At 43.9% G+C, this 22,782-nt stretch overlaps 2 protein-coding genes across 3 annotated transcripts in view; both read right to left on the reverse strand.

The window, feature by feature from the left end:
* SNUPN (snurportin 1) overlaps positions 1–22,320 on the reverse strand; it is a 46,038-nt gene extending 23,718 nt beyond the window's left edge. The window contains exons 1-3 of one of the 2 annotated variants that reach the window (XM_036277885.1): positions 22,316–22,320; positions 9,567–9,729; positions 7,612–7,759 (exon numbers count right to left, since the gene is read on the reverse strand). In XM_036277885.1, the coding sequence (XP_036133778.1) occupies positions 7,612–7,759; positions 9,567–9,724 (306 nt within the window). In that variant the 5' untranslated portion in view covers positions 9,725–9,729; positions 22,316–22,320. The other variant, XM_036277894.1, reaches the window with a different exon arrangement.
* Positions 10,719–11,995, reverse strand: LOC118640865 (ubiquitin-conjugating enzyme E2 D3-like). The gene is given in 3 exon segments (XM_036277907.1): positions 10,719–10,993; positions 11,230–11,304; positions 11,811–11,995. Coding segments are annotated over 3 exon segments (462 nt in total). The 5' UTR covers positions 11,952–11,995; the 3' UTR covers positions 10,719–10,747.
* Positions 22,321–22,782: the final 462 nt, after the last annotated feature.

Genomic DNA, 22,782 nt, shown 5'->3' on the forward strand with positions numbered 1-22,782 from the left:
CCTCAGGTGAGGATAAAAACAAAAATCAAAAAAATGAGGAGACTGTAAGAAGCCTCTGGGACAACTTCAAGCGTGCCAACCTTTGCATCTTGGGGGTGCCAGAAGGAGAGAGAGAACAAGAAATTGAAAACCTGTTTGAGCCCTGGCCGGTTTGGCTCAGCGGTTAGAGCGTCGGCCTGCAGTCCAGAGAGACCCGGGTTCGGTTCCCGCTAAGGGCATATACCTCGGTTGCAGTTTGTCCCCGGCCCTGGTTGGTCGAGCGGGTGGCAGCCTCTCGATGTGTCCCTTTCACATCGATGTTTCTCTCTCTCTCTCTTCCTCTCTCTCCCTGCCACTCTATCTGAACAAAAAAATGGAAAAATGTCCTCAGGTGAGGATAAAAAAAAGAAAAAAAAGAAAACCTGTTTGAAACAATGATGGCAGAAAGCTTTCCTAACTTGTGAAGGAAACAGACATACAAGTCCAGGAAGCACAGAGTTCCAAACAAGATGAACTCCAAGAGGCCCACACCAAGACACATCATCATCAAAATGCAAAAGGTTCAAGACAAAGAAAGAATCTTAAAAGCAGCAAGAGAAAAGCAGTTAGTTGCCTACAAGGGAGTTCCCATAAGGCTGTCAGCTGATTTCTCAAAAGAAACTTTGTAAGCCAGAAGGGAGTGGCAAGAAATATTCAGAGTGAGAAAAGCAAGAACCTACAACCAAGATTACTTTATCCTGCAAAACTGTCACTTAGAATCAATGGCCATATAAAGAGTTTCCCAGATAAGAAAAAGTTAAAGGAGTTCATCACCACCAAACCGCTATTGTATGAAGTGATGAAGGGTCTTTTTGAAGAAAAAGATAAAATATATGAACAAACAAAATGGCAATGGATACATTATCTATCGACAATGGAATGTACAAACAAAATGAACAAGCAGAACAGAAACATTCTCATAGATACAGAGAACATTCTGTTGGTTGCCAGATGGGAGGGGGTTTGGGGAAATGGGTGAAAAAGGTGAAGGGATTAAGAAGTACAAATTCATTGCTAGACTGACAAACCTCAAAGGGAAAGGGGTTGGAGGGTGGAAAGAAATAAACCAAAGAACTTATATGCATAACCAATGGACACAGATAATAGTGTGGGGAAAGGTGGGAGGGGGGCGGGAGTGGAGAGGAGGGGGTCAATGGGGGAAAAATGAGGAACATCTGTAACACAGTCACCAATAAAGATTAAAAAAAAAAAAAGTAATACAATACTAAAAGGACAAGTGACAAAACAAAAAATAGATAAATCAGAGTATACAAAAAAATTTTTTATAATGTTTATCTTCAGACAGACTGGGAGGAAGGAAAGGAGGGAGAGAGAGAGGGAGAGACATAAAGGTGAGAAAGACATATCAATTGTTTGCCACCCACATGACCCCAACCAGGGCCCGGGACTAACTGCAACCAAGGTACGTGCCCTTGGCCATAATCGAACCCAGGACTCTTTGGTCCACAGGCCGACGCTCTAACCGCTGAGCCAATCTGGCCAGGACTAGACTATACAAAATTTAAAAATTCTCACCTGGCCAGTGTGGCTCAGTTGTTGAGCGTGGACCCATGCACCTAGAGGTCGTTGGTTTTAATCCGGGTCAGGAAATATGCCCAGGTTGTGGGCCAAATCCCCAGTGTGGAGCATGCAGGAGGCGGCAATCGATGTTCTCTCTCATCATTGTTTTCTCATTGATGTTTCTATCTCTCTCCCTCTCTAAAATCAATAAAGAAAACATATTAAAAAAAAAATTGTTTTTAACTTCTGTGCTGCCAACAATACCATCAAGAAAGTGAAAAGAGCCCGGCCGGGGTGGCTCAGTGGATTGAGCTTTGTTCCATGGACTGAGAGGTCCCGGTTCAATTCCTGGTCAGAGCACATGCCCAGGCTCTGGGCTTGATCCCCAGTGGTGGGTGTGCAGGAGACCGCCAATCGGTGTTTTCTCTCACATTGATGTTTCTGTCTCTCTCTCTCCCTTCCTCTCTCTCTAGAAAATCAATAAAAACATATATTAAAAAAAAAGAAAGTGAAAAGAACCCAGAAGTGTGATACCAAGACAGAGTGCTCCTGTGCAGGGAGAAGTTCCCTCCCAGAAGCTTGTCTATCTGCGGCACTTCCAATGACCAGAGGACAGAGGATCCCAGGAGTCACCTAATATCAGGAGAAAACTTAATTGATTCTTACGATTAAATTTACTAGCACAAAAATTATAGAATTCTCTAATTTTAAATTTTTGCCAGCAGCTCAGGGGAACAGAAGCTGGACAGCTGGTCCAAGGCCTCCAGTGCCAGGTTTTGGCAGGGGCTCCACTCAGCTCAGTTACCTCCAAGCCTACAGACTTGATGGTGAGCTGTGGCCAGGACCCATACTCCAACGTTGGGGCACACCCACCCTCACCCCCTGCAGCACAACTCAGTCACTTCTGCAGGAAGTTCACTCTCTGAGACAAGATTCTAGGTTCCCTCGTCTCCCCAAACCAGAGAGTTGAGAACTGATTTCAGAAACAAACTGGGACACACTATTCATTTCTATGATGATAAAAGGAACCAACATCTGGGGGACAATAAGGGTTTAGTCTGAATGAGCAAGTGTTGAATGAGCAGAGAACATCACTGCTTTCTGAAGCATGATCAGTCTGTCAGTCCTAGCAACCACAAACCTCACCAGTCACTAGGCATGTCTATTCACAGAAGTAGAAACCAAGGGGCTCTATCTATACCTAAAGTGTTCAGCATGCACCTTTAACACACATCAAGTTTGTTCCCATTTAGAAAGTAGAAAACTGTGTCCTGGACCTTACAGATGCTAAGGTGTCTCCTCTAGCCCAGGACTCCTGGTGGGGCAGAGCCAACTTGCTAAATTGAGTGAGAAGTTCTGTTTCCCAAACACCTAAGCCACAAACCATCTCTCATAGGCTGGTGGGTGGGACAGCTGTTACCTGTATGTCCTGCTACTTTTTGGCTATTTTCAGGTTTTTGTTTTTCTTTTGTTAATCCTCACCCATTGATATTTTTCCACTGATTTTTAAGAGGGAGGGAGAGAAGGAAACTTGCATTGGTTGCCTCCCCTACAACCCTGACCAGGGCGAGGAATTGAACCTGCAACCCAGGTACGTGCCCTTGACTGGGAATCAAACCTGAGACCCTTCAGTCCATGGGCCAATGCTCTAACCACTGAGCAAAACCAGCCAGGGCTATTTTCAGGTTTTTAAAACTGTATTTAATTTATACCAGAGGTAGGACTTTGCCATAGGCATCCTTAAGAAGTGAAGTGCACAGAAGTGTTGATGTGTCAAGAATGCCATAAGGGACCTGGTCGGTTTGGCTCAGCAGTTAAGCTGTGAGTTTGATTCCGGTCAAGGGCACATACTTGGGTTGCAGGTTTGATCTCCCGCCATGGTCAGGGTAGTGCAGGAAGCAACCAAATGACGCATCTCTCTCAAATCGATGCTTCTCTTTCTCTTTATCCCTCCCTCTCTCCCACTCTCTCTAAAAATCAATGGAAAAAAATATCCTTGGGTAAGGATTAACAAAAAAAATAGAATTAAAAAAAAAAAAAAAGAATGCCATAAGGGTGAAGTGAAAATCATGTTATAAGGCTGGTGTAACAAGCCCTCGCCAGGACCACTGGTCCGATGTAATATTCCCTGCTAGCAGTGTGCAGTGTGGGCTTGTGGCAGAGGCCTGCACAGGCCACACCTCAGAGTGTGACTTAGGAGCTGTCCAGCAACAGAGACAGCTCTGTTCTTCTCAGCAATAAAGGTCAGCTGCCAGAGACAGGCCACTGTGACTAGGGGCAAGACTGAGAAGCAGACCTCCAGAGAAGGAGGAGCCCAGAGTGGGCCTCCAGCAGTCCTTAAATCCTTTACTTACACTCTGAGCAAGGGCACACAATTTACTGTCACGTCAGGCCTGTGCATTTACTAGGAAAATAGTGTGAAAGATGAAAAAGTGTACAGAGCTTGAACACCTCGAGTGCTGTTGCAAAACAGAAGTACTGACTTGGAACGCCATCTAAACATGAAGTTAAATACACCATTAAGTGGACAAATGTCTAAACATGGCCTCTTAAAAGCAAGAGCTCAACTTCTGAGAAAATAATTGTAAATCATTTATCTGATAAGAGAGTTGTACCTAAAATAAACAACTCTTACAACTCACTAATAAAAGACAAATAATGCAATTTAAAAATGAGCAAAGAATAGCCCTGGCCTGTTTTGCTCAGCGGTTAGAGCATCACCCACAGACCAGAGAGACCCGGGTTCAGTTCCCACTAAGGGCATCTAACTCCGTTGCAGTTTGTCCCTGGCCCTGGTTGGGGTTGTGTGGGTGGCAACCAGTCGATGTGTCTCTCCCATATCGATGTTCCTCCCTCTCTTTCTCCCTCCCTCCTACTCTCTATCTCAAGATAAATGCAAAAATAGACATTTCTCAAAAAAAGATATAGAAATGGCTAATAAACACATTAAAAGATGCTAAATATAATTAGTCATTAGAGAAATGCAAATCAAAACCATGAGATACCACTTCATATCCCTAAGATGGCTATATTTAAAAGGACCAAGTGTTGACAAATATGTGGAGAAACTGGAAATCTCATATACCACTGGTGAAAATATAAAATAGTACGGTCACTTTGGAAAACAGTCTGGCAGTCCTCAAAAGATTAAACATAGAATTACCTAGTAATTCCACAACCAGGTATATATCCAAAAGAAATGAAAACATGACCACGCAAAAACTTGTAAATGAATGTTCAAAGCAGGTCATGATAGTCAAAAAGTGAAAATAACTGAAATGGCCATCAATTGATGAATGAATAAACAAAATGTGGTTATAAAAGTAAATGAACACATGCTACAACAGAGATGAACTTTGAAAACCTTATGCTGAGTGAAAGAAGCCACACACAAAAGGACACATTTTGTATGATTCCAATTATATGAAATGTCTATAATGGGCAAATTCATAGATATAGAAAGGAAATTAGTGATTGCTTAGGACTGAGTAAAAGGAGGAATGGAGATGGATTGCTAATGAGGTTTCTTTTGTAATGATGAAAATGGTCTAGAATTAGTGGTGATGGCTGCACATCCTTGTTAATATACTAAAAAACACTGAATTGTACACTGTGTGTGAATTAAATGGTAGGTAAATTATATCTCAATATGGCTCTCTAAAAAAATAGTAATAGCAGCCCAGCCAGTGTGGCTCAGTGGATTGAGTGTCGTCCCATGAACTGAGAGGTCCTAGTTCTATTCCTGGTCAAGTTTGAGGGCTTGATCCCTAGTGGGGGACATGCAGGAAGCAGCTGATCGGTGTGTCTCTCTCACATCGATATTTCTCTCTCTCTCCCTTTGTCTCTAAAAAAAAAAAAAAAAATCAATAAATATATTTTTTAAAAATAGTAATAGCTAATACTTGTGGGGCATTTATTATATAGGTTCTGGGCTAGGTATTTAAAGTACACTATCTCATTTAACCCTTCCAACAATCCTATGAGATCAGTACTATTACTATCCCTCATTTTACAGATAAGAAACCTGAGACTTAGAGTGGTTAACTTGCTCAAAGTAAACAAAGAGCCTGGCTTTGAGGTCAGGGCTGAGACCTCAGAGTTTAACCCTTAATCACTGCTCATAGTGCCTCTTCTATCCAATACACTGCTAAATTCTGTCCATTCTTCCTGGCAACATTTTAACATTTCTCTCTTTTTTAAACACTTTGTTGCATTTATTTTTATTGACTTTAGAGAGAGAGGAAGGAAGTGGGAGAGAGAAACATCAATGAGAGAGAACATCGATTGGCCGCCTCCTGCATGCTCCCCGACTGGGGATTTGGCCCACAACCTGGGCATGTGCCCTGACTGGGAATCGAACTGGCAACCTCTTGGTGCATGGCTCGATGATCAACCACTGAGCCACACTGGCCAATCTCTCTCTCTCTCTTTTATCCTCACCTGAGGATATTTTTCCATTTATCTTCAGATAGAGTGGGAGGGGGAGAAGAGGGAGAGGAAGAAGAGAGATAGAAACATTGATGTGAAATAGACACATCAACTGGTTGCCTCTCACATGACCCCGACTGGGGTTGGGGATGAACCACCACTGAGGTACATGCCCTTGACCTGAATTGAACCCGCGACTCATTGGTCCGAGGGCTGACACTCTAACCACTGAGCCAAACTGGTCAGGGCATTTCGACATTTCTCATACTCATGACCTCATTTCCTTCCCACCTTCACTGCCCACCATCAGACCATTTTAGCAAACCTAAGCTCCCTAGTCTAGTCTTTCTCTTCCAGACCCTTCTACACATTGATGTGGGTGTCATCACATGAAGTTCCAGCTGTCCCTGGCTCAAAAATTCTCAGTGGTATTCCCACAATCTAAAATAGTCAAAACCCCTGCACATATTTCTACCGTATTCCTTCCCCTCACCTTATGTTGCCCATTCTCACCACTCCTGAACACACCATATACTACTCTCCCACCTCTGGGCTCTTGCTCAGCCTGTCCCTGCTGTCTGGAATGCCCTGCACCTCTGCCTATCAATGTCTTACTCATGTTTCAAAGCTGAGTCCTTATTTATTAACTTTTTCCTGATTTCACAACCTTGCTTCCTTGCCTGATAGAAGTTAATGTCACTTTCTTATAGCAAAAAACATATTCTACAGTTATTCCAGGAGTACAGGGGTTCTTTCTGGCCCATGTCTACCTTCCCCACAGCATAGCTTAGTATAATACAGGGTCTTCAACAATGCTTGCTGAACACAACTAAATTATAATGTCATAGAGGGTGTTATCTGTGCTGTATTTGGGGCAGAGAGGAAAGATGGCAGTGTGTGCACTGAGGAACCATATTCTAAAGGTGGGAGAAGACTCTGAGGTGACAAGACACTTAGGTTATGGAAAGAAGTAAAGAAGTATACACTAGCAGGGGGGTAGGACCCCCACTAGGACCCATACCCTGCCTTCTAGAATACCTGGACTGCCTAGAGCATTGGACAAACCATATTGGTTTCCTCTCTGGAATAAAGTGGGCACTAGTTAAGTTTGTTATAGTGATCTATTATTTCATGGCCTCAGCCCCACACAGGCCAACTGGGTGGCCTGGGTTGGCTACGTAGGTTTCTTATTATTCAAGGGCAGCTATACTTCCCATTTTCTACCATCTGAACGTGAAGATCCAAGATTGACATCTTAGTCCTCTTCTTGGAGAAGACTACCAATCTGGGAGGTGTGGTGGGGTAGTACTGGGTTGGGCAGGTCCGATCCGGAACAGCCATGCAATGATGCAACAACTATTAAAGTGACAAGCGCATACTCTATTAGTATATCAGTAGCGAGCCTGGGGTAATGTTCCCAAACCCCATATTCACAGTATGCAGCAGTGATCCCTGGTCAGCACACAGCACTGTAAGCCATCTCTTCTCATCATCTGTGAACTTTCTGAACATCAGCATTTTCTTTGCAGTTCTCATTTCTTTTTCCTATCTCCTCCTCTCTTTATGGCAACATTTATTTCAGTGGGCTTTGAATGCATAGTAAAGGGAGTGGGTCTAGCTGAGCCTAATCTCTGGATTACTCACTTGATTAGCATAGCGTTTTGGTAACTTCTTGCCAGTGTCAATGTCCATTTCTTCATCATCTTTCTTATCTTCTTCTTCCTCACTCTGCATCCCTGTCCAGTCATCTTCAGCCAGTCTTCTGGCATGATTCACATAATCCAGACGCTTGCTAAAGAAAAGGCATAGAGACAGGTCTTTATGTCTTTTTGGAAGAACCCCTACATTGTGATAGATGGATTCAATTCAAAGTCTCCAAATTCAGGAACAATTTGGGGATTCTGATGGGAGTAAGAGATAACAGAATTTCCTCTATAAGGCTAAACTAGTGACTGTCTCCTCACAAATCCTAACAGGAAACTCACTCTGAACAAACACAGCCTTCCTCAGAGTTTCCTAAAACTGAACAAAGTAAAATGTGTGTGTGTGTGTGTGTGTGTGTATATATATATATTTATATATATATTAATTGATTTTTTAGAGAAAGAAAGGGAGAGCTAGAAACATCAATGTGAGAGAGAAACATAGATCGGCTGCCTCCTGCATGCCTCCCACTGAGGATCAAGCCTGCAACCCAGGCATGTACCCTGACTTGGAATCGAACCGGGACCTCTGAGTCCATGGGACTGATGTGTAATCCACGGAGCTGGGCAAAAGTAAAATTTTTTGCAATTTTTTTAAAAAAATCCTCACCCAAGGAGAGAGATACATGTGTATATATATATTTGTATATATATTTATATAGATAGATAGATAAATATATATATATTTTTTCCTATTTATCTTCAAATAGAGTTGGAGGGAGAGAGAGGGAGAAAAAGGGAGAGAGAGAAACATCAACGTGAGAGGGACACATCGACTGGTTGCCTCCTGTACAACCTCGACCAGGGCCAGGGATGAACTGCAACCAAGGTACATGCCCTAGGCCAGAATCAAACCCGCAACTCATCGGTCCATGGGCCAATGCTCTACCACTGAGCCAAACCAACCAGGGCAAATTATAATATTTTAAAAAGAGGTCATGGGGCCTAGCCGGTGTGGCTCAGTGAATTGAGCGTTGTCCCATGGACTGAGAGGTCCCAGTTGTGAGCTTGATGTTCAGTAGGGGGCATGTGACCGATCTATGTTTCTCTCTCACATGGATGTTTCTATCTTTCTCTCCCTTCCCCTCTCTCTAAAAAAACAAAAAACAAAAAAACAAATCAATAAAAATTTATTTAGAAAACAAAAAGAGGGTGTGAGGTGATCTGAGAATATAATCTGCAAGCAACCCAGAGGCCATGGGGAACCATTTCTGCTAAATACACCCAGGGATGCAACACTGGGCAAAATGCAGATGGTATAGAAACTGTGTAGCTGTTAAAAGCTCCTCTTGATTTTCAAGGCCTTAACTGATTACCCAGAAGAGGCCCATGTTATGCTAAGAATAAAAGGACAGGCTCGGTCATCAGAGCAACCCAGCCTCAAACACTCCTGCTCTTTTTCCCTGTGTGCTCAATTTGGCACTGAGAATTGCATGTATGAAAGACATTTCCCCAGGTTCCCTGTAGAACTACTTGTCTGGAACTCCCAAGAGCTCCACAGAAACTTCTGGGCTGCAGGCAGACAGGAAGACCACACCAATGCCAGAATTCAGAGTGTGGGAAAAATTACACAGGGAATGTGGAAAATGGAAGTCTGAGCATGACTTTCACAAGTCTGTAAATTATAAAGCTCAGTACTGCTACCAGGAAGAAAAAGAAGAACTTAACCAAATAACTTAACTTTTACTTTCAAGCTTCCTCATCTTTTCCTAAGCTCTGGGTGTAAAGGAAGTCTACCTCTGCCAAGATTTATTTCTCCCAACCTCCTGGGCAAGATGATCAACTTATAAAGGGTCTACCTTGAAGGGGATTCTGTAGAGGCAAGCTTAGAGCTTTCTGAACAGTTCACAATGCCCAGCCTGGAGAAAAAAGCCAGGGAGTAAAAGCATCCCTTACAATTTCTGCCGTTCCAATAACCGCTGACGCCGCTCACTCTGCTCCAAGGAACTGTACTTGGACTTATATTGGGACAGGCGGGGGTGTGGGGCAGCTGTGCTATTCAGATCTTGAGACACAGAAAAGCTACTAGCCAGGGCTTGACTGAGCTCTTCCATTTTTCCTACAAAGGAAAACATAAGAAAGTGGTTCATTTATTTCATATAACCTCCTGTATATAAGCTGTTATAACATGATGACTATATTCCTAAAAAACCTTACTTAATCCAAAATCATAATGGTTTCCATGGGAAAAAATGAAAGTTAAAGGGTAAATGAGTTACAGATGAACAATTATGTTACGTCCTACAGATGTTTCAATAATGATCCTTCTGATAGCTCTGAGAATATATAAACTTAAATAATGGTCACTACGCAAATTCACCTTATGAGTGAACCTAATTTTTGCTTTGTCATTCATCACCAGGGTCTTGTCATTAAGTCCTTCTTACTATTATTGATAATCAATGATGTGATCAAGTAACTAATTCTTTTCCTGAATAGTTCTAAGTAGTCATTACTCATTAACTAATAAAACTTTTTTTTTTTTCATTCTCTGTAGAACAAGAACAGGTCTTTCCTTTACTGACATGCATAAAGTACACCACGTTTTCTGTTCTGCTGATGCTAAAAATTCAGTACCAATTCTCTAGCCACATCACTTATGAGCATAAAGTATATCATGTAACCTCAGATCTCTAATGGTGGAAGGCTTAAACAAAAATGAATGCTGCTAGAATAACACTGTTTCCTTTCATGCAACAACTGAGCATCCATCTCCCTCTTGCTCAGATGATTTCTTCAGCATGTTAGAGCAGTGAGGAATGGTTTGTCTCATAACCAAGTTAGAGTGAAGACATTGGAAGACATTGGCCACATAATACACATACTCCATTTTTTAAAAATTCCTAATCTTGGGCAACTGTTCTCTTGTAACTACTTTACAGTGTCTAAAAGCAGCTATTATCCAAAGAACAAGTCTTCTCAGATGAGCATGTGAATGAATGGAAGGAGGTAAAAAAAAATAAAATTAAAAAAGATGAGGTCTAATAGAGGGGCAGCTAGATAAGAAAATCAAAAAAGGAACAGTGATTTAAAGTTTATTCCGCTATAATGCAGGTTATTCTGACTTTAAGGTAGCATCACATGGCATACTTCTGAGTCCATTCCCGAGATATTCTGTTGTACTTATCTCTGTCCGTATTATAGATCCGTGCAATCTCTGGCACTAGGGGGTCATTTGGGTTTGGATCACATAGCAGTGAACAAATGGATAAAAGAATGTTAGAAATAGTTAATGCAGGAGACCACTGTGATCTTAGAATATTGAGACAAATGCTGCCATTACTGTTAATATTTGGATGATAAATTCTTTTTTTTTTTTTATCCTCACCCGAAGACATTTTTTTGTTTTTTGTTCCAATAGAGTGGGAGGGAGAGAGAGGAAGAGAGAGAGAGAGAGAGAAACATTGACGTGAAACGGACACATCGAGTGGTTGCCACCAGCACGACCCAACCGGGGCCAGGGACAAACTGCAACCGAGTATATGCCCTTAGTGGGAACCAAACCTGGATCTTTCTGGACCGCAGGCCAACGCTCTAATCGCTGAGCCAAACCGGCCACGGCAATAAATTTTTGTTTGAAGGGGTAGTCTGTAGAAAAATTAATTGTCAAAAAGAATACACTGCCTTGTCCTGGCTGGTTTGGCTCAGCAGTTAAAGTGTCAGTCCAGGGGCCAAAGAGTCGTGGGTTTGATTCTAGTCAAGGGCACGTACCTCAGTTGCGGTTTGTCCGCGGCCCCGGTCGGGGTCGTGCAGGAGGAAGCCAGTTGATGTGTCCCTCTCACGTTGATATTTCTCTCTCTCTCTCCCTCCATCCTACTCTATCTGAAGATAAATAGAAAAATATCCTTGGGTGAGGATTAAAATAAAAGAATACACCATCTTGCCCTGGCCAGTTTGGCCAGCAGTTAGAGGGTCAGCCTGCAGACCAGAGAGTCCTGGGTTCGGTTCCCGCTAAGGGCATGTATGTTGGTTGCAGTTTGTCCCTGCCCCGGTTGGGGTTGTGTGGATGGCAACCTGTTAATGTGTCTCTCACATCGATATTTCTCTCTCTCTCTTCCTCCCTTTCTCCCTCCTGCTCTATCTGAAGATAAATGCAAAAATGTCCTCAGGTGAGGATAAAAAAAAAATAAAAAAAAATACACCACTTGATATGGCCTGTCATTAAGTCCCAATTGTGGCTTGCCACTGAAATATATCATCCCCAGCTGGAACTGCAGAACATTGTGCTTGAGGGTCATGGTTCAAATTACTAAATTCCTTATTAATCCGTTTCAGCGCCATAGTCTGCGCTTTGCCTCTAGCTCCTCACTATCTCGGTATGTGCTCAAAAGTCTGATCTAAACTCTTGATTATACCGGCAGCGCAAAGAATTGAATCTTCGTTTCACACTGGCTCTGCCAGACACAGGCGCTTGGTATTTGGGCGGATCTCGTGATAACCTCATGGCTGGGTTATAGGAGCTGTGTGTCTAATATAACTTTCTGATGCAAACTTTATCCAGTTGGTTGCTTAATTCTCCAATAAATGCCAACTCACATTAAATTTAGCTCCAGGAGAAATACTAGCTCTGGAGTCCCAGGAGGAAGACAAGAGAAGCCAAAAACACAAACCTGGGAGTTACTTTCTCATTTTATAGGTTATTTTGTTTGGGGTGGGCAGAAGAAAGTTTTTAGGAGTACCTATTTAGGACTCACTTGAAAAATGATACCTAGAATGTGGAAGGCTTTCTATCAGCTAATACCATGTGCTTTAGAAATGTGAAGGACTGCCCTGCTGGTTTGGTTCAGCGGTCAGAGCACGGACCAAAGAGTTGTGGGTTTCATTCCTGTCAAGGGCATGTACTTTAGCTGCAGTTGGGTTCCAGCCCTGGTCGGGCCCTGAGGGAGCCAACCAGTTGATGTGTCTCTCTCACATCGATTTTTTTCTCTCTCTCTCCCTCCCTCCTACTCTATTTGAAGACAACTAGAAAAATGCCCTTGGGTGAGGATTGAAAAAAAAGAAAGAAAAGAAATACAAAGGACTGACATGTGGTACATTTGGGAGAACAGAGAGAAGAGAGAGGCTACCCAGGTAGGTCCTAAAGAATGAAAGTGGAGAGCCGGGTGGTGTGGCTCACTGGTTGAGCGTCGACCCATTCACCAAGAGGTCTCCATTTCGATTTCTGGTCAGGGCACATGCCCAGGTTGTGGGCCTGATCCCCAGTCGGGGGGCATGCAGTAGGCAGTCAATCGATGTTCTCTCTCATCAATGTTTCTCTCTCTCTCTCCCTTCCTCTAAAACCAATAATAATAATAATAATAAAAACATTTAAACACATGGAGACTAAATAACATGTTATTAATGAATGGGTTACAAAGGAGATCAAGAAAGAAATTAAAAACATCCTGGAAACCAATGAAAATGAACACACAACAACACAAAATCTATGGGATGCAGCAAAAGCAGTCCTGAGAAGGAAGTTCATAGCACTATAGGCCTACGTGAGGAAACAAGAAAAATTTCTAATTGACTATATTACCTCACAACTTAAAGAACTAGAAAGCAAACAAAAACAAAATCCCAGAGCAAGTAGAAAGAAAAAAATAGTAAAGATCAGAGCAGAAATAAATGACACAGAGACTAAAAAAAAAAATTTCAAAAAATCAATGAAACAAAGAGCTGGTTCTTTGAAAAGATAAACAAGATTGATGGATCCTTACCTATTCTCACCAAGAAACAAAGAGAGAAGACCCAAGTAAACAAAATCATAAACGAAAGAGGAAAAGTAACAACTGACACCACAGAAATACACAGGATCATTAACAAATACTATGAACAATTATACACCTACAAAATGGACAATCTAGGCAAAATAGACAAATTTCTAGAAACACAGAGTCTCCCAAAACTGAACCGGGAAGAGATAGAAAACTTGAACACACCAATAACAACTAAGGAAATTGAGGATGTAATCAAGAAGCTCCCAGCAAACAAAAGCTCAGGCCCAGACTGCTTCACAGGGAAGTTTTACCGAACAGTCAAAGAAGAACACCCATTCTCCTCAAACTATTCCAAAAAAATTCAAGAACAAGGAAGACTTCCAAACTCAATTTTTGAGGCCAGCATAATTCTAATTCCAAACTCGGATAAAGACACTACAAAGAAAGAAAACTACAGGCCAGTATCCCTGATGAACACAGATGACAAAATTCTTAACAAAATATTAGCAAATCATATCCAGCAATGCATTAAAAAAATCATTCACCATGACCAAGTGGGATTCATCCCAGAGACGCAAGGCTGGTACAATACATGCAAATAAATAAATGTGATATACTACATAAACAAAATGAAAGATAAAAACCATACGATCATATCAATAGACGCTGAAAACGCATTTGACAAAATTCAGCACCCATTCTGATAAAAACACTCAGCAATGTGGGAATAGAGGTATCATATCTCAACCTAATAAAGGCTATATGAAAAGCCAACATCATACTCAATGGGCAAAAAACTAAAAGCATTTCCCTTAAGAACAGGAACGAGATAGGGATGCCTATTTTCCCCGCTCTTATTTAACACGGTACTAGAAGTCTTAGCCACAGCAATTAGACAAGAAGAAAAAATTAAAGGGATCCAAATTGGAAAGGAGGAAGTGAAACTGTCATTTGCAGATGACATGATATTATACACATAAAACCCTAAAGACTACATCAAAAATCTACCAGATTTAATACACGAATCCAGCAAAGTAGCAGGATACAAAATTAGCATCAAGAAATCGATGGCATTCTTATACACCAATAATGAACTCACAGAAAGAGAAACTAAAAAAACAATTCCACTTACCACTGTGGCAAAAAAATTAATATACCTAGAAATAAACTTAACCAAAGAAGTAAAGGGCCTATTTGCAGAAAACTACAGGACATTGGAAAAAGAAATAAAGAAAGATATAAAAAAGTGGAAGAATATACCTTGTTCATGGATTGGAAGAATTAACATCATCATACTACCCAAAGCAATCTATAGATTCAATGCAATCACCATTAAAATACCAACAACATATTTCACAGAACTAGAACAAATACTTAAAAAGTTCACATGGAACCAAAAAAGACCCCAAATAGCCATAGCAATCTTGAAAAAGAAGAACAAAATAGGAGGGATCACAATACCAGATATCAGGTTATACTACAAAGCCACTATAATCAAAACAGCCTGGTACTGGCACAAGAACAGGCATATAGATCAATGGAACAGAACAGAGAACCCAGAAATTGACCCAAGACAATATGCTCAATTAATATTTCACAAAGGTGGCAAGAGCATACAATGGAATAAAGAGAGCCTCTTTAATAAATGGTGTTGAAAAAAATTGGACAGCTACATGCAAAAAAAAAAAGAAACTAGACCACCAACTTACACCATACACAAGAATAAACTCAAAATGGATAAAAGACTTAAATGTGACTTGTGAATCCATAAAAATCCTCGAAGAAAATGTAGGCAACAAAATCTCAGACATCATACACAGCACAATTTTCACTGATATATCACCTAAGGCAACAGAAATAAAGGACAAAAATGAACTCATGGGACATCAAATTCAAAAGCTTCTGCACAGCAAAAGAAACAACAATCAAAATGGAAAGGGAACCAATCCACTGTATGGGATAGCGTAATTGCCGATGATACATCAGATATGGGGTTAATTTCCAAAATATATAGAGTACTCATACAACTCAACAAAAGGAAGACAAAAAAAAACAATTTAAAAATGGGCCTAGGGCCCTGGCCGGGTTGCTCAGTGGTTAGAGTGCCAGCCTGCAGACTGGAGAGTCCCAGGTTCGGATTCCGCTAAGGGCACGTACCTTGGTTGCGGTTCGTCCCCGGCCCCGGTTGGGGTTGTGTGGGTGGCAACCACTTGATGTGTGTCTCTCTAGTTTTGATATTTCTCTCTCTCTCTTCCTCCCCCTCTCCCTCCTGCTCTGAGGATAAATTCAAAAGTGTCCTCGGGTGAGGATAAAATAGATAAATAAAAATAAATGAGCAGAGGGCCCTGGCTGATTTGGCTTAGCAGTTGGAGCGTCAGCACATGGACCAGAGTCCCGGGTTCAATTCCAGCCAAGGGCATGTACCTAGGTTGTGGTTCATTCCTGGTCCCAGTGGGGTCATGCAGGCGGCAACCAACCGATGTATCTCTCACATATCGATATTTCTCTCTCTCACTCCCACTCTGTCTGAAGATAAATATCATTGGGTGAGAATTTAAATAAATAAATAAAATTTATATTATAAAAAAAATGGCAGAGGACCTAAATAGACAACTCTCCAAACAGGACACACAAATGGCCAAGAGACATATGAAAAAATGCTCACCCTGGCCGGTTTGGCTCAGCGGTTAGAGCGTTGGCCTGTGGTCCAGTGAGACCTGGGTTCAGTTCCTGCTAAGGGCATGCACTTTGGTAGCAGTTTGTTTCCAGCCCCGGTTGGGTTGTGTGGGTGGCAGCCACTCAATGTGTCCCTTTCACATCGATGTTTCTCTCTCTCTTCCACTCTGTCTGAATAAAAAATGAAAAAATGTCCTCAGGTGAGGATTAAAAAAAAAAAAAAGCTCAACGTCACTAATCATCAGAGAGGTGCAAATTAAATCAACTATGAGGTATCACCTCATACCTGCCAGAATGGCTGCCATCAACAAATCATCAAACAAGTGCTGGCGAGGGTGTGGAGAAAAAGGGACTCTAGTACACTGCTGGTGGGAAATGCAGACTGTTGTGGCCACTGTGGAAAATAATATGGTTTCCTCAAAAAATTAAAAATTGGCCCTGGCTGATTTTGCTCAGTGGTCAGAGCTTCGGCCTGCAGACCAGAGAGTCCCGAGTTCAGTTGCCACTGAGGGCACATACCTTGGTTGCAGTTTGTCCCCGGCCCCAGTTGGGGTCATGTGGGTGGCAACCACTTGATGTGTCTTTCTCACATTTATGTTTTTCTCTCTCTCTTCCTCCCTCTCTCCCTCCAGCTGTCTGAATATAAAGGCAAAAATGTCAAGGATTAAAAAAAATTTTTTTTAATTGAACTGCCATTTGACCCAGTGATCCCACTTCTAGGAATATATCCTAAGAATCCTGAAACACCAATCAGAAAGAATATTTGTACCCTGATGTTCATAGCCACACTATTTACAATTGCTAAGACCTGGAAGCAGCCCAAGTGTCCATCAATAGATGAGTGGATAAAGAAAAAAAGCTGTGGTACATATACACAATGGAACATTATGCAGCTATAGGGAAGAAAGATCTCGTATCCTTTGATATAACATGGAGGGACCTGGAGAGTATTATGCTAATTGATATAAGCCAATCAGAGAGAGACAAATACCACATGGTCTCACTTATTTGTGGAATATAATGAACAGAAAAAGCTGATGAACAAAACAGACCCAGGGACATAGAAAGGAGTATGGTTCAGTCTGACAATGCTTGGGGGGGGGGGGGTGATATAGGGAGGAGGGTGTCTTGTGGGGGGAGAAACATCTGTAACAAAAATAAAGTAATAAAAAAATTTGCCATTTTAACCATTTATAAGTGTACAGTTCAGTAGTGTTAAGTACATTCACACAGTTGTACAATCAATTTCCAGGACTCTTTTCATCTTGAAAAACGTAACCTCTATACCCATTAAATAGGAAAGGAACTCTTTTTTTACTTAAGATTAACATTATTGTTACTGTGGATTTGAAGCTTGTCTTACTTAACACACTTGTAATGCAACCAAGGTGGCCACTTATGGTTCAGGCTGGGTGATGAGTACTTGGAATCAATCCATAATGGTATGCTATTTTCTGTACTTTTGTATAAGTCTAAACATTTCCATAATAAAATGTGTGGTTTCCTGCACTTCGGAGAAGTACAAAAGTTCTTCATCGCAGCTTTGGATAATGGGGAGGCTCCCTGTACTGTTCTTGGCTGGCTCCTGCTCTTTGAACCCATTCCTCCAATGGTGCAGTCTTCAAGGGTTCTCACCTTAGCCCTGGTGGTCTCATCCTTCACCTGCCTCTGTCTCTTAGTAACTTCCAAATTTCCGACCCACCCAGGCTCCTCCCCGGCGCTCCAGCCTCACAAGCGTCCCTTGCCTCCTCCTCTTCCTCCGAGACCCCGACCGCGCGTCCCCAACCCGACCGGAGCGAGACCTTCTGGGCGTCTCTCACCATCTATCCGCTCCAAGCAGCCGTTCTTCCAACCACAGCCCCGCACAGCCTTTCCTCGGGATGGGACCGTTCAGGTCTTGCAGAACTCCCCCCTCACCCACGAGTCCCTAAGGTCTGGGCCGGACCGCGGGGGCCAGAGGAGCGGAAGAGCACCCAGGGGGAGGGCCTGGTTGGCCTGCCCCTGCGGGGAAAGTCTCGGAAGGCTGGAGGTGTGGAGCGGGTCACAGGGAACCAAAGCCGGCACCGAGAGGCAGTTGGAGCCGGTGGGGCCAAGGCTCGAACCAGGACTCACCCAGCCGAGGTGACAGTTCCACGCGCCGCCGCCGCCGCCGCTTCGCCGCTGCCGCCAAGAGCCGGCCAATCAGTTATCCGGATAGAACCGTTCCGCCCCTCCGCCTCATCATCCAGTCCACTCGAACCGCGTCCCTTATTTCGGCCCTTCCGCCGCGTTGCGGTCTCACGTCACGCTACTTCCGTCCCCAGCGGCTGGCGTATTTCCTGTCGGCTCGGGGCCCCTGCTGTGAGGTTAATGAGCCGCGGGGAGGCCTAGTCCGCGAGCACGAACTCCTGGGCTCCTCGCGCACACGTGAAGAACCCCGACGGGGTCCCGGGCGTTCTGGGTCCTCCAGCCCTAGGTCCTGCTTCAGGCTGCTCTGAGCGCGCAAGGAGCTCCCATAGCCTGCTCCTCTGTGCCGGGTCCCTGAAGTGTTCCCCGCACCTTTCACACACCCCCTCCCCGTTTACTGTGCAACCCCGGAACCGCACCTCAGGCCTCGTTACATCGGGTTTGTACTGTTTGGAAGGCTCTCTTTCCTACTCGGTGGTGGTCTGGCAAAGGCAGGGGAGGCTAATTCCTGCTTAAGTACGTAGTAAACATCCAGTACCAAAGCACTCAGTAGACCTTGGAAGAAATTACTATCTTCAAGGGGTGGGGGAAGAATCCCTGATACAGGAGAGTGCGGCTTGGGGGGCGGGGGGGGGCGGGGACTGATGAGATGCAAAATAAAAGTAATACCATTTATTGAATGCTTACATGGACTGGGTACTTGCCTCACATGCATTATCATTTAATCTGCAAGTAACAGGAGGAAGTAGAAAATGAAGCTCAGAAAAGTTAAGTAACTTTAATGTCATACAGTTGTTGAGCCAGATATTTGAATTTGCTGAATATCTGACCTAGAAATGGGATATTATTATCCCACAGAAAGAAAATACACAAAGTTGGCACATTTTGAGTCCAAGATGTGGACATAAAAAAGGAGGCTCTACCCACCCGGTGTGGCTCAGTACTTGAGCATGGACCCATGCACCAAGAGGTGGATTCCCAGTCAGGGCACATGCCCAGGTTGTGGGCCCAATCCCCAGTGGGGGGCATGCAGGAGGCGGCCCATCATGTTCTCTCTTATTGGTGTTTCTGTCTCTCTCCCTTTCTTCCTCTTCTCTCTAACATCAATAAAGAAAAAAAAAATTTTTTTTAAAGAGGAGGTTCTATGGAAAGTAACCTCACAGGGTGGGTGATCTGATCGTAAATTCCTAACTGGACCTGGACTGTGTGGTTCTGTGGCTGGGCGTGGACCCATGCACCGAGAGGTCACCAGTTAGATTCCCAGTCAGGACACATGCGCAGGTTGTGGGCCTGGTCCCCAGTGTGGGGCATGCAGGAGGCAGCCAGCGGATGTTCTCTCTCATGGATGTTTCTATCTCTCTCCCCCTCCCTTCCTCTCTCTCTAAAAGCAATAAAAAAATATATATTAAAAAAAAAAATTTCCTAACCAAGCCTGTCATTGTGGTTAGTCTTGCCCTAATTTCTTTAGTGAAAGGTTTTAAGCCAGCCCTGTTCATTGTTATTCTGCATCCAAGTCAACACACCTTTTAAAAAAAAAAATAAAAATTTTTTTAATTGATTTTAGAGAGGAAGGGAGAGGGAGAGAGAGACATAAAAACATCAATGAGAGCATTGATTGGCCACATCCTGCATGCCCCTCACTGGAGATTTGGCTCTTAATCTGGGCATGTGCCCTGACTGGGACTCAAACAGGTGACCTCTAACTCTGTCTTCAAGCCAGACGACCAACCCCTCACAAATCTGGGCCAAATAGAGACCTACCTCCCTACCCTCCTACCTGATTGGGACCCGAACACCAAGGTAAGGAGGCTTTAACCCAGTATCGCTGATCTCTACTTTGGGGCCTCCCTGGAGCTGCTAGAAAGCCAACTACTCTGTCTAAGGTAAGTGAGACTGTTCAAACCGCAGGGGATTCCCCAGTGGCCTTTCTTGAACATCTCATGGAGGCTTATCGCCTCTTTACTCCCATAGACCCGGAGGCCCCTGAGAATAGGCAGGCAATTAATATTGCTTTTGTCACCCCGTCGGCCCCAGACATTAGGGAGAAACTCCAGAAATTAGAGGGTTTTGAAGGAAAGAATCATAGTAAATTAGTTGAAATAGCCCAGAGAGTATTTAACAACTGGGATGACCCAGAAATGGCCAATACTGAAAAGGTCACAAGAGTAGTCATAGCAGCTCTTCAAGAGAATCAAAAAGGGCAATGGGGAAATGGGCCTAAAAACACAGGGCCAGCCCCACGGAGACCTAGGCAACGATCTCGGCCACCTCTCGATCCCAACCAATATGCTTGTTACAAAGAATATGGCCATTGGAAGAAAGACTACCTTAAGAGGGGGGCCCAACAGAAACCTAAGGGACCTCATTCTCCTGGAAGACACTGAATGAGGGGGCCAGGACTCCTACAGATTAGGCCCCCAGGAACCCAAGGTAACATTACAACAGGCTTTAACAAACTAAAAATGGCCTTAATGTCTGTACTGGTCCTAGCTCTGCCTGATATCACTAAGCTCTTTCAGCTCTTCATCTGTGAGACTCCAGGCATTGCCAATGGGGTCCTAACCCAATCATGAGAGCCCTGGAAGAGACCAGTTGCCTACTTATCTAAGAGATTAGACTCAGTAGCCTCCGGCTGGCCCAGCTGCCTGTGAGCCATAGCAGCCACTGCTATTTTAGTTAAAGAAGCATCCAAGCTGACCCTAGGGCAAGACCTCCAAATTATTGGGGCACACTCTGTTGAGGCTCTCCTTAGGAACCCTCCGGACCGGTGGATGTCTATCGCCCAGATCACCCAATACCAGGTACTCCCCTTAGACTCTTCCCGAATCCAGTTCCTGAAGACTTCTGCCCTCAAGCCAGCCACCCTGCTGCCTGAAGATGACCCTCAGGCTCCCCTTCATGATTGCTCAGACATTCTTGAGACTAACTAACCTGAGGTCTGACCTAACTGACATCCCTCTCCCAACTCCAGAGCATGCTCTCTATACAGATGGGAGCAGCTTCATCTAGAAGCAGCAGTAGTCACACAAGACAAGGTCATCTGGGCCCAGGCACTAGGGCATGGGACTTCAGCTCAGAGGGCTGACCTAATTGCTCTAACTCAGGCTTTAAGATGGGCGAAAGGCAAGTCAGTAAACATCTACACTGACAGCCGGTATGTCCACAGGGCCCTCTACCAAGAAAGGGGCCACCAGAACTCCAACACCCCTGAAGCTAAGGGGAACGCCTTCGCTGATTGGACAGCCAAAGAGGCTGCCCTAAGACCAGCGGGGCCACTAGAGATCCTTCCTGTTCTTCTAGGGGAAAGTCTCCCCAAGGAGCCCTCCTATACCCAAGAAGAGGAGGAACTTGGACAGAGGCTCAACTGCAACCAGGGGCCACAGGGCTGGAGGCTTCTCCCCAATGAGAAGATCCTCTTGCCTGTGGCCCTAGGCTGAGAGCTGATCTCTCAGCTCCATCAGGGCACCCACCTTGGCAAGACTAAACTCTCCAGTCTCATAGCCTGGGACTTTTTTTTTTTTTTTTTTTAATCCTCATCCGAGGACATTTTTCCATTTTTTTACAGACAGAGTGGGAGGGAGAGAGAGGAAGAGAGAGAGGGAAACATCGATGTGAAAGGGACACATCGAGTGGCTGCCACCCGCACTACCGACCAGGGCCGGGGACAAACTGCAACCGAGGTACATGCCCTTAGCGGGAACCGAACCCGGGTCTCTCTAGACCGCAGGCGGACGCTCTAACCGCTGAGCCAAACCGGCCAGGGCAGCCCGGGACTTTTATGTCCTGAACCTCAACAGATGGATAGAATCTGAAATAAGGAGATGCCCTGCCTGTGCCCAAGTCAACTCTCACCCTCAGGAAACAACAGACCTCGGGACCCAAGAATGAGGCACAGCTCCTGGTGACCACTGGTAAATTGACTTTACTGAGGTCACCCCTGGCTAATACGGCTATAAATATCTGCTTGTTTTCATAGATACCTACTCTGGCTAGACTGAGGCTTTTCTTACCAAGACTGAAACTGCAACCACGGTAGCCCGGTTACTGCTCTCTGAGATAGTCCCCCAATTTGGCCTCCCTCTAGCTCTGGGGTCTGACAATGACCTGGCAGTCATTGCTCAAACCACAAAATTGTTAGCTAAAGTTTTAGAGATTACTTGGAAATTACATTGTGTCTACAGGCCTCAGAGTTCAGGACAGGTAGAAAGAATGAATATGACATTAAAGGAAACTTTAACTAAGCTCCACCTTGAGATGGGCAACAACTGGGTAAGGCTCCTTCCTTTTGGCCTCCTTTGTGTATGCTGTACCTCTTATCTTAAGGGTTTCACCCCATTTGAAATCATGTTTGGCCAACCTCCCCCTATTCTACCCAAAATTGGGATGAGGTTTTAGCCAACGTGGGTAACCACAACCTCCTCAGCTCTTTGCAGGCAATCCAGAGACTGAGAGTATTGTAGACCAATGAGACAGACCAGACTCAGACTCCAAACTGGGTTCAAATTAAGAGAGATTTATTAGCAGCGCGACCACTGTCCCATCCTACAGAGGAGAGAGCAGCCTTGAGCTCA

The sequence above is a fragment of the Molossus molossus genome, unplaced genomic scaffold (assembly GCF_014108415.1).
Source record: "Molossus molossus isolate mMolMol1 unplaced genomic scaffold, mMolMol1.p scaffold_m16_p_1, whole genome shotgun sequence".
Lineage (NCBI taxonomy): Eukaryota > Metazoa > Chordata > Mammalia > Chiroptera > Molossidae > Molossus > Molossus molossus.